General features: G+C 52.3%; 1 protein-coding gene across 4 annotated transcripts in view; it reads left to right on the top strand.

The window, feature by feature from the left end:
• Nucleotides 1–13790, top strand: part of ILF3 (interleukin enhancer binding factor 3) — a 28184-nt gene that overhangs the window by 12593 nt on the left and 1801 nt on the right. For 3 of the 4 annotated variants that reach the window (XM_055429456.2, XM_055429457.2, XM_088839014.1), the window contains 16 exons: nt 268–497; nt 651–828; nt 2834–2981; nt 4375–4466; nt 4865–4960; nt 5712–5823; nt 6252–6349; nt 6906–7017; nt 7120–7230; nt 7738–7937; nt 8279–8446; nt 8851–8988; nt 9096–9272; nt 9379–9532; nt 9698–9751; nt 13050–13415. In XM_055429456.2, coding sequence (XP_055285431.1) covers nt 268–497; nt 651–828; nt 2834–2981; nt 4375–4466; nt 4865–4960; nt 5712–5823; nt 6252–6349; nt 6906–7017; nt 7120–7230; nt 7738–7937; nt 8279–8446; nt 8851–8988; nt 9096–9272; nt 9379–9532; nt 9698–9751; nt 13050–13415 — 2434 coding nt within the window. The remainder of the gene's footprint in view (nt 1–267; nt 498–650; nt 829–2833; nt 2982–4374; nt 4467–4864; nt 4961–5711; nt 5824–6251; nt 6350–6905; nt 7018–7119; nt 7231–7737; nt 7938–8278; nt 8447–8850; nt 8989–9095; nt 9273–9378; nt 9533–9697; nt 9752–13049; nt 13416–13790) is intronic. The other variant, XM_055429458.2, reaches the window with a different exon arrangement.

The raw sequence follows: 13790 nt of genomic DNA, 5'->3' as shown, positions 1-13790 counted from the left end.
CAAAAGCATTTGGTTTTATAATCATCTTTCATTAGACTCTTTGAAGTGCATAGTGTAACAGTTCTAGTAATACAGAAGTGTATCATGTGCTCCCTTCTTCCGGTGGCGTCGAGAAAGCACAACTGTTGTGTTTGGTTGTCCTTCTCAGATCTTCAGATGCGGTCATATAGTCTCACGTGTATAATTGTGAGCTGCACAACTGAACAGATAAGCGTCAAGCTGCTTGGTCTCCTTACATTGTTTTTAACTAAGTTTTCACATCTCCAGCGTCCAGTGAGAATTTTTGTGAATGATGATCGCCATGTGATGGCAAAGCACTCTTCCGTTTACCCAACACAAGAGGAGCTGGAGGCAGTCCAGAACATGGTGTCCCACACAGAGCGGGCGCTCAAAGCTGTGTCGGACTGGATCGATGAGCAAGAGAAAGGCAGCAGCGACCATGCCGAGTCCGAGAATGTGGATGTGCCCGCGGAAGACGAGGGCAAAGAAGGGGCTGGGTAGGTTGGCTTTGTAAGGTTTTTCCTTATATCTAGGGAGACTGGCCAGTGCGGTGTTGAGCCTCTCCTTTTTCTAAGAAACTCCAGCCTTTCCGGGGCCCCTGGGTTCTGGCCAGCCTGAATTTCACTGGGCCTGTGTTGGGCTGTTTTCAGGGAGCAGAAGACAGAGCACATGACCAGAACCCTGAGGGGAGTGATGCGTGTCGGCCTCGTGGCAAAGGGCCTACTGCTCAAGGGGGACTTGGACTTGGAGCTGGTGCTGTTGTGTAAGGAGAAGCCCACAACCGCCCTTCTGGACAAGGTGGCTGACAACCTGGCCATCCAGCTCACTGTGAGTGTGCCCACTTCCACTGGGGACACAGGGTGCTCAGGGGAACATGTGACCAACTGTGCTGTGCACTGGGGGGCATGCTCCACACCCAGCCTCGCCCCTGCCATTCTAACATTTCTGTAGCTGCCTGGCAGGATGCTGCAGAGCTGCCCGGCGGCCGGGCTGGGCTGGGCCAGGAGCCTACTGTGCACCAGGCGGCACTGGGCATGACCTTCACATCCAGACTCCAGCAGTGGATGGATGGGCGGGTGGCTGCAAAGGATATTTGGTTATCAAGTCTTTCTCCATAATGCAAACCTGGACTTTAAAAGAGTTGTTTTTAACCAATTTATTTGCCTCACTACAGAAGTACTATATAAATAGTAACTGTGGCATTTCTTGAGCATTGACTGAACCAGGCCCTAGGCCAAACAAGCTCTGCACACGTATCATTTCATCATAATGACTGAGGTGGGGCTTGATCATCTTAAGTACTCTAGTAGATGTGACTGAGGTGCAGGGAGCTCAGTAACTGACCCCGTGTTCCCAGCTGGTGAGGTGTCTGGGCTTTAGAATGTCTGTGTGTCACTGCCTCTCAGTGCCTCCTAGGGATACTACCCTGGATTCAGCCAGAGGACAAGAAAGGGAGAAAGTAGAAATTCTCACCCCATAGATACACTGTTTATTTTCCTATGTAAATCTCCCTTCTGTCACATGTGACTGACCCTTTGGGATTCAGGACAGAGGTCAGAATTGAAATGAGCAGCTAATGCAGTGTGGAAGGGCTTTGGGGAGCTGTTGAAAGGGAAGGCAGCCCTGACCTTTCTGTTTTAGTGGTAATTTTTTAAGTTAGTTTCTGTCTTTGTCTATTAAAAAATATGTCAAGTGTAGAAAATTAAGTTGATGTAAATGTTTCTAAAGGAAAGACCATTTTTGTAGAGTGTTTATAGATACAAAGAAAGGTGTTTGTTTTTTTTAACCCCCTTTTTTTTCTTTTGGCCACACCATGCGGCATGCGGGATCTTAGTTCCCCTACCAGGGATCGAACCTGAGCCCCCCCCCCCCCCCGCATTGAAAGTGAGGAGTCTACTACCAGGGAAGTCCCAAGAAAATATGTTTTTATCATGTAGATGAGTGTTTTTTGACTGGGCTCATTTTGCACCCCGGGGGACATGGAGTGGGTTTAGAGGTAGTTTTAGTTGCCTCGGCAGAGTGGCTGCGGTGCTGCTGGCCTCTGCAGGTGGAGGCTGGAGAGGCTTTCCGAGGCCCTCCAGTGCACAGGACGGCCCTGCCGCTGAGAGTGATCTGGCTGGTGCAGCTGATAATGCTGAGGTGGAGGAAAGTCAGCTTGGATTCTCTACAGTGCCTTTGTTCTCCCTGAAACTTTTTTTTTCTCTTTGACAAAAATCATAAATACTCAAGTTTTCTTGATCAGGGCATATAAACTGGTAAAAAGAAGAAAGCAGAAGTGAATGTCGTTTCATAGACCCACGTAGCATGCATTTTCAGCAAGTATGTGCTTTCATGGTTGCCATATGAACCTGCTTTATCACATAGTTTCCATTTCACGCCCTGTGATAGCTGCTTGTCTGTGTGTGGAAACAGCGGTGGCTGGCTGCCCACACTGTGCTGGGTGCTGGTCTTTCTATGCCACCTTGGGTGTCGGTCGTGTCCCTAAGTCCATTTTACAAATCAGAAACCACAGTCTTGATGAGATAGAGTGATCTGTCGAAAGTTACATGACTCCCAAGTGACACAGTGAGGATTTCACACCACCATCTCCTCCCGGACCCTAAACTCTTAACGTTGTATTATGAAGCTTCCTCTGCTAAGTAGTCATCTCCTCCTTGGAGTCCCTGGAAGATGGCCAAAGACCTGTCCAGTAAGAGGGTGTTCTGACCCCTAGTGGAAGGCACTGCTGTCAGTCACAACCCAAGAAGTTGGCCTGTAGTCATAATCGGGAGTTCAAAAGAACTGTTGATGGTCTTGGGAAGCAAGTGTTTGACAGTTGCATTTTCTTTTATAGGCTGTCACAGATGACAAGTATGAAATACTCCAGTCTGTTGATGACGCTGCGATTGTGATAAAAAACACAAAAGAGCCTCCATTGTCCCTGACCATCCACCTGACCTCCCCTGTTGTCAGAGAAGAAATGGAGAAAGTATTAGCTGGAGGTAGGGAGGCTGAGAAAGGCCAGCAGGGCGTTGGCACTGTGGTATCCCCTCACTGTTAAAATGTACTATGAAGTGTTAGATCGCTCTGATAAAAGGCTAGCGGTGTAGCTTTGACCACCTTTACTCGAGCTCACGTCTCCCATTGGATTTCGGTCCTGGGAGTTTGAAAAAACAGTTGCACTAAAAGTGAGTAGTACTCTTCCGAGAGGATTGCACTGTCTTTGTTTGTCTTAATCCTTGGATGTTCTTATTGGTGTTAAAGGTGTTTTTTCGGTTGAGCCAGTCTCTGGCCTTGGAAAAGCGTGTCCCCGGTGACTATAGGGTTTTTAAAGTACTGAAGACAACCAGATGGTTTCTGCATGAGTATCACACTGGACTTGTGCAAACAGCTTGTGTTGCAGTAGGACCAGGGCCTCTTCGTTTGTTTTCTTCCACTGGCTGCTGTTACCTGTGGCCGTGATCAAGATGCAGAGAGCTGGGGCAGAGTTTTGGATAAAGTTTTTTTTTAACAGTGGAGTGATTTTCAGACCAAATCCTGGAACCTCGGACAGTGCTAACGCTTTCACGATTCCGAGTCCGCCCAGGGCCCTTGTGCTTCTCTGGGTGGATGGTTTTCAGTCATGACTGAAAGTCAGGGTGACTGGCCTTATCCAAAGCCCTGACGCACAGGTGGTGGGAGCGACAGACGCCCCGGCTTTGCTGCAGCACAGGCTCACGCACACCCTTGTTGAGGTGCCTCAGTGCCCTTTGGTTCCGATACCTGGTTCACCACCAGAGCCCTTCTAGTTTTATCAATTCAGGGACGCTGGACCTTTGACCAACAGGACTGACTCTGTCAAGGGCTGGGGCTGGGGCAGTCCCGCCTGGTGGGCGGAGGTGGTCCCCTTTGCCGTAGTTGCCTCAGGGGATGACCTGTGGGAGGCAGAGAGGGAGTGCATTTCTACTCCCCCTCCTTTTTTTTTTTTTTCCGGTTTTGGTTTTGGTTTTTCCTTTTTGCTAATGACTTTTTTAGCATAGCTCATCTATCGGGAGATCCTGGGGAGAGGAAGCAAGGTAACCGTCTATTAGAAGATAGGGTCCACCTATCTGTCCCCCTCCCCCATGGGATTGTTCCGTTTAGAGTACCTTCCCACTTTGTTTTTGTTTTTCTTTTTTTTTGCTTTTTGTTTTTTGTTTTTTTTTCTTTTTTTTGGAGGGGGCCTCTGATTTTTACAATCTCCTCTCGGGGCTGAGTTCAGTGTGCTCGAGCATCTCCCTCCCTGGTCAAGGGTGGAGAGGACTTGAGATTCTGGGAGCCTCAGCGGCCCTTTAGGAAGCTGCCACATCCCCTTTCCACCTGACAGAAACCCCTTGGTCAAACTGTACCTTGTCTTCTTATTCCATCCATGAATAGAAACGCTATCAGTCAACGACCCCCCGGACGTTCTGGACAGGCAGAAATGCCTTGCTGCCTTGGCGTCCCTCCGACACGCCAAGTGGTTCCAGGTTTGCATTTTGTTCTTCTATTTGTCTTTCGGTAGAGAATTCCTAAGTTTTAACTTGGCTAACTTTCACCATAAAGTTTTGGTAACATTGAAGAGCGCTGTGCTGAACTTAGCACCTGCTGGCGTGCGGTTGCTAAAGGAGCACGCATAGACAAATTTGACACACCCCCCCAAGGAGGCTTGTGACCGAGTAGGTGGGGAGCTGCTGCTTTGTGCCAAGAGTAATAACATTATTACCGTCCACTCGGTGGAATTGCTGCCGACCACACACTTGATGGTCGTGAACGTTCACTTTCGTTTACCCTTGACAAAGTAGCACCCTGAGACTTGTGTTTTTCATGTTTGCCTTGTGTTCAGGGAGGTGCCTTGGTGTAAAGAGCCTGTGCTTTGTTCCTCTAGGCCAGAGCCAACGGGCTGAAGTCATGTGTCATTGTCATCCGGGTCCTGAGGGACCTGTGCACCCGAGTGCCCACCTGGGGTCCCCTCAGAGGATGGGTAAGGCACCTTGGAGCTGTAGCCACCTTGGGTCATGTATGCAGAGACTTCCCAGATCCCAGGACTGTGTTGCTGATCAGCGGGCTGGCGTGGCCCGTTGGGGTGTGGTCGATGCATCCCATCAGAGCTGCTTGTTGAGCTCATGTGGAGTGCCACACCCTGGGTGGGGCTGAGAGCGAGACCGGGAACCCAGAGGAGGGTGCACAGCTCAGCCAAGCGGGGGTCAGCGGCGCACTTGCTGGGACAGGCTCCACTCTGTGTAGATGCTTTTGTAGCTGCTCTGAGACAAGGGTCAGCAGACGGAGGCCCACAGGCCTGTTTTGGCCAGTTGCCTCTTTCTATAGTCTATGGTGAAGAATGGCTTTTTTTTTCTTTTAGTTATTTTTTAAATGGAGGATAATTGCTTTACAGTGTTGTATGAGTTTCTACTGTACAGCAACATGAATCAGCTATAAGTATACATACATCCCTTCCTGGTTCTTATTTTTTTTAAATGCTGCATTTTAAGTACCTAAGTACACAGCTTCAGTTCTTGGCCCCTACAGCATAAGAGACTTAACATCAATACCTTTACGGAAGAGTTGGTGGAGCCCCATTCCAGGTGTGCTGTCTTGCGCTTGTGAATCTGGCCTGTGAACTTGGAGGGCCTTGAGTCTGATATACACACACACACATAGGGTGACACTGCCTCAGAGTCAGCCTGCTCCCTCCTGGACTGGGTAACTAACTAACTGTCCCTCTTCCCTTTCAGCCCCTCGAGCTTCTCTGTGAGAAGTCCATCGGCACAGCCAACAGACCCATGGGTGCCGGCGAGGCCCTGCGGAGGGTGCTGGAGTGCCTGGCTTCGGGCATCGTCATGCCAGGTTGGGGCCTTGTGCTTTGCAGGTGGCAGGGAAAGGAAAGGACAGGGACCGAGGCCCCGAGGCCACTTCCCGGCGGGTCCCCTGAGTGGGTTAGGGCAGCAGCATCTCCGTGTCCCCCCAGGGGTGAAGCATGTGACTACCCTCTTGCACCATCATATCCAGCCCTGTGCCGGCTCCGCAGCTGTGACTCCGGGCGGATCCGGGGCAGTAGTGACCCACTCCCACGCGAGCTCCTTGCTCTGAGACACAAGTGGCTTATTTCTCTCACGGGCTGGTCGCCGAGTGGGTCACTGAGCCCGGCGTGTTTTCCAGAGCTGGGTGTGGATGGGGCGCGGGGGGTAATGCACTTGGTTCCCTCAGCCCAGCACCACGCTTCTGAGATGCTAAAAGATAATCCTCTGCATATCTTCCTTGTTTCCTGCCTTCAGATGGTTCTGGCATTTATGACCCTTGTGAAAAAGAAGCCACTGATGCTATTGGGCATCTAGACAGACAGCAACGGGAAGATATCACACAGAGTGCGCAGGTATAGTCGTCGCCATTGCCACGTGAGCCCTTACCCAGTCTGTAATCGCTGGCTTCCAGTTCCGTTACTGGGTATTCTCAGGGTAGGCTCAGCTTGGGGCCCGAAGGTCAGGGGCTCGGGCCTGATACAGGGCGCCCCAACCTGGGCTGCTTCTTTCCCCTGGCGCCACGCGAGGTTGTCACCTGCCCCCGCTTGGCCTGCTCGAGTGCTGTTTTCAGACACCCGAGTTCAGCGGGGAGACGTATTTGCTGTGTGGACTGCTCCAGGGGTCCTTCCCTTGCAGGCCCACCCCGTGGCTCCGTGTGGCAACCAGTCCCCAGGTTGGGGTCTCCTGTATTCTTTTGAGGGGGGTGGTCACAGGCTGGCCTTCCCCCACAGCAAGGCTGGGCCCTGGCAATCAGGCCCTCCCCTGGCTGGCTGAGGACCCCTTGCTGTTATAGGGGAGACCATTAGCAACCCCCTCAGCTCCCACCCCTTCCAGGAGGCATTAGTGAGCGCACACATGAGGGCTGGGAGTGCAGGGCGGCTGAGTCAGATTCCTCTTTCCCTTCTCCAGCATGCGCTGCGACTAGCTGCATTCGGCCAGCTCCATAAAGTACTGGGTATGGACCCTCTGCCATCTAAGATGCCCAAGAAACCAAAGAATGAAAACCCAGTGGACTATACTGGTAAGGAGGCCGAGGGGCCTGGGCCCAGGCAGCGATGTCTCATGGACTCCTGGCAGAGGACAGGCTAGAGTCTCAGCTGCTGCTGCCCTCGTCTCGTTTCAGTTCAAATACCCCCCAGCACCACCTACGCCATTACGCCCATGAAACGCCCAATGGAGGAAGATGGGGAGGAAAAGTCTCCTAGCAAAAAGAAGAAGAAGATTCAGAAGAAAGGTACAAGCATTCATGCATAGTCTTTGTTTTAGCCACCATCTGGCTTCATTGAAGGTTTAGCCCAAAGTGGTGACATACCTGCTTTCGTTCTGTTTTTCAAGAATGATTGGTTATGGGGTTCTCACAGCAGGAATGCTGGAGTGGTTTGCTGGTCTCTCCTCCAGTAGAACACATTTTGTCAGAACTCCATTATGACCCATTGATCTTGGGTATCCCTGCACTGCATGGCTCATGGCTTCATTGAGCTGTGCTAGCCCCTTCGCCATGACAAGGCTGTGATCCATGAAGGGGATTGATTAAACTTAGCATGGGCATGGAACACAATTAAGGTGGATGCACCTCAGCTGGTGACCACAGTCAGGGTATGTGTCTGGATAGCAGGGCAGGCAGGCCACCCGGTCTCCTGCCGAGTCCACCACGTGTGTGTCGGGGGGCAGTCAGGAGAGTGTCCCTGTCGGGGTGAGAATTGACTGGCATTCTAGAGCGGCATTGCTATGTTCTCTCTAGAGGAGAAGGCAGAGCCTCCACAAGCAATGAACGCTCTGATGAGACTGAACCAGCTCAAACCAGGGCTGCAGTACAAACTGATTTCCCAGACTGGTCCAGTGCACGCCCCTATTTTCACCATGTCAGTGGAGGTGGACGGCAGCTCCTTCGAGGCCTCCGGACCCTCCAAAAAGACTGCCAAGCTGCATGTGGCTGTGAAGGTGAGTGTGGCCGGCAGTGCGGTGGAACGGCGAAGCGCCTCCCTCAGCTTTGCACCCATTAAGGGCCACCGCCCCCTGTTTTAAGCATGAGGCTGAGGGAGGGAATGGGAACACTGAAACAGAGGCCTGACCAGTGACCAAGTCACACACGGCCAGAATGCTGTCATTGATGGGCGCAGGGCCTCCAAATGTGGGTGGGGTGGTCTTGGGAGCTTCAGGAAAGTGCCTCCAGTTGGCTGGATGCCTCCCTAAGAGCTGCTGATTCAGGATGCTGGATGTGGGAGAGTTCCTGTCTGGGTGAGCCCTTCCTCACTGGGGACACGGGGTCTCTCCCCCTGCAGGTGTTACAGGACATGGGCTTGCCCACGGGTGCTGAAGGCAGAGACTCCAGCAAGGGGGAGGACTCAGCTGAGGAGACGGAGACGAAGCCCACTGTGGTGGCCCCTCCACCTGTGGTGGAAGCCGTCTCGACCCCCAGTGCTGCCTTCCCCTCTGATCCCACCACCGAGGTGAGCACAGGGTGGGTGCTGTGAGGCCCCACGGAAGTGGCCTGGGGTCCTCTGAACAAGGACGGTCACTGGTCCTCATTCTCTTCCTCCAGAAGCTTAACAACCTTCCAGTCCAGGGCCCTGGGGGGTGAGTTGAAGTGTGAGCTATCAAGGCCTGTGCTGGCGTTGACCCAACATCGGGGGCTGCGCCCGAGAGGCCTGTAGTCGAGGCTAGGCTGTTTACCTGAGAGAGACGGTGTGGGTGGAGGTGGTCCCATTGCTGGCAAACCCATGGATGATTTCCAGAGGGGTGGGCGACAGAGTGAGTGGAGCGGAGGGCCTTAGACCCTCAACACAGGGGCAGCTGCCACCTGTTGGAAAGATATTAGCTGAGTTTGTTGGTGTTCTTTTCTGTTTTCCCTGAGAACGTAAAACAGCAGGGGCCGATCCTGACCAAGCATGGCAAGAACCCTGTTATGGAACTTAACGAGAAGAGGCGTGGCCTCAAGTACGAACTCATCTCAGAGACGGGAGGCAGCCACGACAAACGCTTCGTCATGGAGGTGAGTGGTCCCATGGGTGGTTCCCATGGAGACCTGGGGTCTTTGGAGAGGCCCCTGCCCCAAGGGCAGTGTAGGGTCACCCCTGACAACACATCTGTTCTCCCCAGGTCGAGGTGGACGGCCAGAAGTTTCAGGGTGCTGGCTCAAACAAAAAGGTGGCCAAAGCATATGCCGCCCTGGCTGCACTAGAAAAGCTGTTCCCTGATGCCCCTCTTTCCTTGGAGGCCAACAAGAAGAAGAGAGCCCCTGTGCCTGTGAGAGGTGGCCCAAAATTTGCTGCTAAGGTGAGTGTTCAACCCTGAACTCTCTGGGTGTTCTCTCCTTGGTGGGTGTTCTCTGGTCATTTGAGTGGGAGATGAATGTAAGCTGTATGTCTTTCCTCCCATCCAGCCACATAACCCTGGGTTCGGCATGGGGGGTCCCATGCACAATGAAGTGCCCCCACCCCCCAATCTCCGAGGACGGGGAAGAGGAGGGAACATCCGTGGTCGAGGGAGAGGGAGAGGATTCGGTGGTGCCAACCATGGAGGCTACATGAATGCTGGTGAGGACCCTGTCCTGTGCTGTCCCCAGGGGCATGGCCTGCTCCCTGCAGTAGGTGGGGACACCCCCCCCTGCCCCGTCCCCAGGGACTCACTGAGATGCCGAAAGAGGCAGGGGTGGGGCAGACCCATCTCCCACCCTGGTGACCCTGTCCATTCCTTTTCAGGTGCCGGGTATGGCAGCTACGGGTATGGAGGCAACTCAGCAACTGCCGGCTACAGTAAGTGTGTGTTTCTCTTTGTCTGAGTTTGGGAAGAAGCTGCAGTTTAGCTCCGGTGGCCTGAGTTAGAGCAGGGTGGCCCAGCAGCATTAGCAGCAACAGACTCCCTGAGATTCATGGGCGGCTGGCACCTGTGCTTGGTGTTAGGGCAAGTGGTCCTCCAGCGCCCCCATGCTGCAGAAGCGTAATTTACTCTCTAAGTGTTAAGGCTCACATTTGTATAACTGGCAAATTCGTTAAAAATCAAAATTTTAAATTTCTCTGCTTTAAGCCATGCGAAGCACCAAACCTGTGAATACGCTTTTCCTGACAGTGCACAGCTCTTGTCTTGAGAAGGAGCCTTCATTGGGGGGTTACAGGAGCAGAGAAATCTAAAACATGAATTTCAAATGTGGCGCTCTGTGCCCTTTTTCAAAAGAATTCTAATTTTTTTTCTCTGCTCTGTCTCCCCCTTTTGTAGGTGACTTTTTCACAGACTGCTACGGCTATCATGATTTTGGGTCTTCCTAGAGCATCTAAAAGTATTGCACACAAAATCAACTTTTTACTCCAATTTTCTCGAACTCCAAAACCCAAAGTGTCCGTGCTGTGCCCTGTGCTTCACTGGGTTTCTCAACCGTGGCTTGTCACCGCAGCTTGTCTGAAACTCTTAGCCTGCAGAATTTAAGACAATGGCAGTTTTTATCGTGATTTGCCTTTGAACTTGGTCCTATTGAAGTTCACAATAAGTGGAAAAACAATTTTTCAGAGAATGTGTTTTTGTGCAGAACTGCACAGAATTCTAGAGCCAGCGTTGGTCAGCATCAAGGCAAAAGCCCACCTTTGCTTTTTATGGAAAGCATTACTTTATTTAAGAGACAGATAATAATGCATTTTAATCTACCTTTGTCTTAATTTACAGCAGGTTTTGTATGAATTTTTAACCTTTTAACAAATCCCCAAATGTCTTTGATGCCTTTGACAGTAACAGTTTCACCACATCCGAATCCAGAGCAATCTGCCTTTTTTTTCATAAGCATGTGAAATATTGGGAACGTTGGGAAATTGTACATTGTGCTAAGTTAACCTCTTCCATCTTTTGTAACTGCTCTGGTGGGTTCTTGTTCCGGAGTGTGATATTCTATGGCTGCTTTAGCTAGAGGTGAACTCTCAAAGGTATCAAAACTGTGCTTCCACTCTTAGTGCAAGAAACAGACAGGCTTTAAGGAAATAAGAACGTAGAATTTTGCAAGTCCTAATCATCGCTGCAAATGCATGGGATTCTTAAGGATTTTTCTTTTTTTTCCCTTTTAAATGGGGCTTAAAAACCATCCAAGTAGAAAGAGCCTAATACACAGCGCCTAATTCTCCAGTGAGGAGCCAAGCCCCCCAGCAGGCCCTGTGCTGCCAGCCTGCTCCCACAACAGGTTCCAAAAGGCCTGGAAAGCTACTACCCTCTCACCGGAAGTTGCAGTCTTGAACTGGGGGCTTCTCCCTGCATGTAGAGGCGTTCTGGCTCTTGAATGAGACCCTCGTTTCCTGGCGGGAGTCCTTCTTAGAAACGAGTGTAGTTTTGGTTCTGATCAACAGTTCTTGCAGCAAAGCCTGCCTCCACATTGACTTGCAAGATTTTGCGTTTATTCAGGCAAAAAACTGGTCCAAACGGTTACTCCATAGTTTGTTCCCAGGGGTTTGAAACATTCAGTGAAACTTTTGAAAACTTTGATTGCATGATGTATTTTTTTTTTAGAACGTTATTGTTTGAGAATAATGTCTTTTTATACCAGGAAATAGTTATCCTGAAATGACGTTGAAAACTTTCCCTCCCCTTTATTATTTTTTTTTTAATCAATACATGTTAAAGTAACAAGCCCTCAGTCCTTGGCGTCTTCATTCATCCCCACGCTGGCGGAGGGGCGAGGAGGCGCTCGGTGCAGGTGGTGGGCTTCTGAGAGGAGGGGGGAGTCTCAAGGGGGTACTGCCCCTCCTCCAGGAACCTTCGCAGGTTTTCTCTCTTGCATTGGGGTCACAGCCTGCTCCTTGGTGTTTCTGCCTTCGGGTGGGCTGAGTGGAGGGGTCTCGAGAAAATTAACTTATGTGGCAAATTAGCTCTATCCAAATTATTGTCCATACCACTCAAGACACAGTGGTACGAGGCGTATATCTTCAGTGCGTGGAAGGTCCTTGAGAACTCCCAGATTCACCTCATTCAAAAGACTGGAGACCATTGCTGCTAAATATGGGAGGGAAGGACTGGGTGTGTGGGAGCGTTCCCTCCTCCTCCTCCCCCATCCCGGGCACACACAATGGCTGGCTGTGTCAGGGGCAGCAGCCAACCAGAGGTAGTGTGCCCGGGTCTGCCTGCCCCAGGGGCTCTGCTGCCCCTGCGTGAACGTCGGGGATTCCCTGGCTGGGTTGGGGAGCCACCCACATGACCTGACCTCCGCCTTCCATCACCCTGTCTTATCAGGCCCGTCCCCCGTGGGTCCATCTGAGTGTTGGGGTCTGTTAACAAACCAGGGTCTGTACCTAGCGACCAGCATTGGAGGGGCGGGTATCCATCGTGACATTCTCTGCTTCAGGGCCTGAGAATGTGGCGGCCTCGCTGCACACTTGTTAGTCCTGCCACTGGGTCCCACCTGTGCCCGGCAGCTGTGCTGGGAATGGGGGGGTGCCCTGTGGGAGGCCTCACCTGGGCGTTGGGAACCCAACTCTGGTGTTTGATTTCCCCATGAGGCTGTGGAAGTCATAGCCGGGAGACATCCCAGGTCATTGGTCAGACCAGCAAGTCTTCCGTGAATGATTCTGGCTTTAGGAGCATCATTACAGAATATCTCCTGAGGTCACCCAGGGCTTGGAGTGCAGAGCTTCTTCCCAGCACAGCGGGGAGTTGAGGGGTTGAGGGGAGGAGGACAAGGTGGGAGCTGGCTGCTTCTGTGGGGCTTTGCTTTTCCTGTCACTGTTGGGGACGTCTGGGTAGCAGCAAGCTAGTCGTGTCATCCCGCGCTTGGAGCCCATCTCACTGTAATGTTGACATCTGCTGCAAATGCTGCTGTCGGCCTGCTGCCGTGCCGCTGCTTGGCAGAGATCCATTGTTGTCATCAGCTGATGGGTGAGTGGAGCTGAAGGCTGGGGCCAGCCCCAACCAGGCTGCCTGATGGACTGGAGCCGCCACTCCTCGCTGTCTTGCCTCCGTCCCTCTGTCCCGGCCTGGGCCATGGGCTTGTGGGTCAGCCTTGAGAGCCCGCAGCTGCGACCGCCCCCCTCCTGCCCTTCACCGTCTCCCCTTCTCCGCCTGACCTGCTGCCTTCCTGTTTAGGTCAGTTCTACAGCAACGGAGGGCATTCGGGGAATGCCGGTGGTGGCGGCGGCGGGGGCGGTGGTGGCTCTTCTGGCTACGGTTCCTACTACCAAGGTGACAACTACAACTCCCCAGTGCCCCCAAAACACGCCGGGAAGAAGCAGCCGCACGGGGGCCAGCAGAAACCCTCATATGGCTCAGGCTACCAGCCCCACCAAGGCCAGCAGCAGTCCTACAGCCAGAGCCAGTACAGCAACTACGGGCCCCCACAGGGCAAGCAGAAAGGCTACAATCATGGACAAGGCAACTACTCCTCGTACTCCAACTCCTATGGCTCCCCTGGAGGTGGAGGCGGATCCGACTACAGCTACGAGAGCAAATTCAGTGAGTTGGCTGGCAGAGAACATCCCCAGGCATGGTGGAGAGCCTAGCAATGGTGGTTACAGGGCAGGCGTTAGGAAAACCCTGGAAACAAGTCTCCCAGTCCGAGTCTTTGCTGTGCCCTCCCTGTTGCCTTCTCCGTGGTTCCAGAGGCTTGGGCACCAGAATAGATAGAGCCTGTGAGGCCAGGCCCGGAGAAGGCAGTGGCAACCCACTCCTGTACTCTTGTCTGGAGAATCCCATGGATGGAGGAGCCTGGTAGGCTACAGTCCATGGGGTTGCTAAGAGTTGGACACGACTGAGCGACTTCGCTTTCACTTTTCACTTTCATGTATTGGAGAAGGAAATGGCAACCCACTCCAGTATTCTTGCCCGGAG

Source organism: Moschus berezovskii, chromosome 8, assembly GCF_049115385.1.
Source record: "Moschus berezovskii isolate FMDL1 chromosome 8, NW_MosBer_1.0, whole genome shotgun sequence".
NCBI classification, from domain to species: Eukaryota; Metazoa; Chordata; class Mammalia; order Artiodactyla; family Moschidae; genus Moschus; species Moschus berezovskii.
The sequence above is the reverse complement of the archived record's forward strand: the minus strand, read 5'-3'. Positions and strand labels throughout refer to the sequence as shown.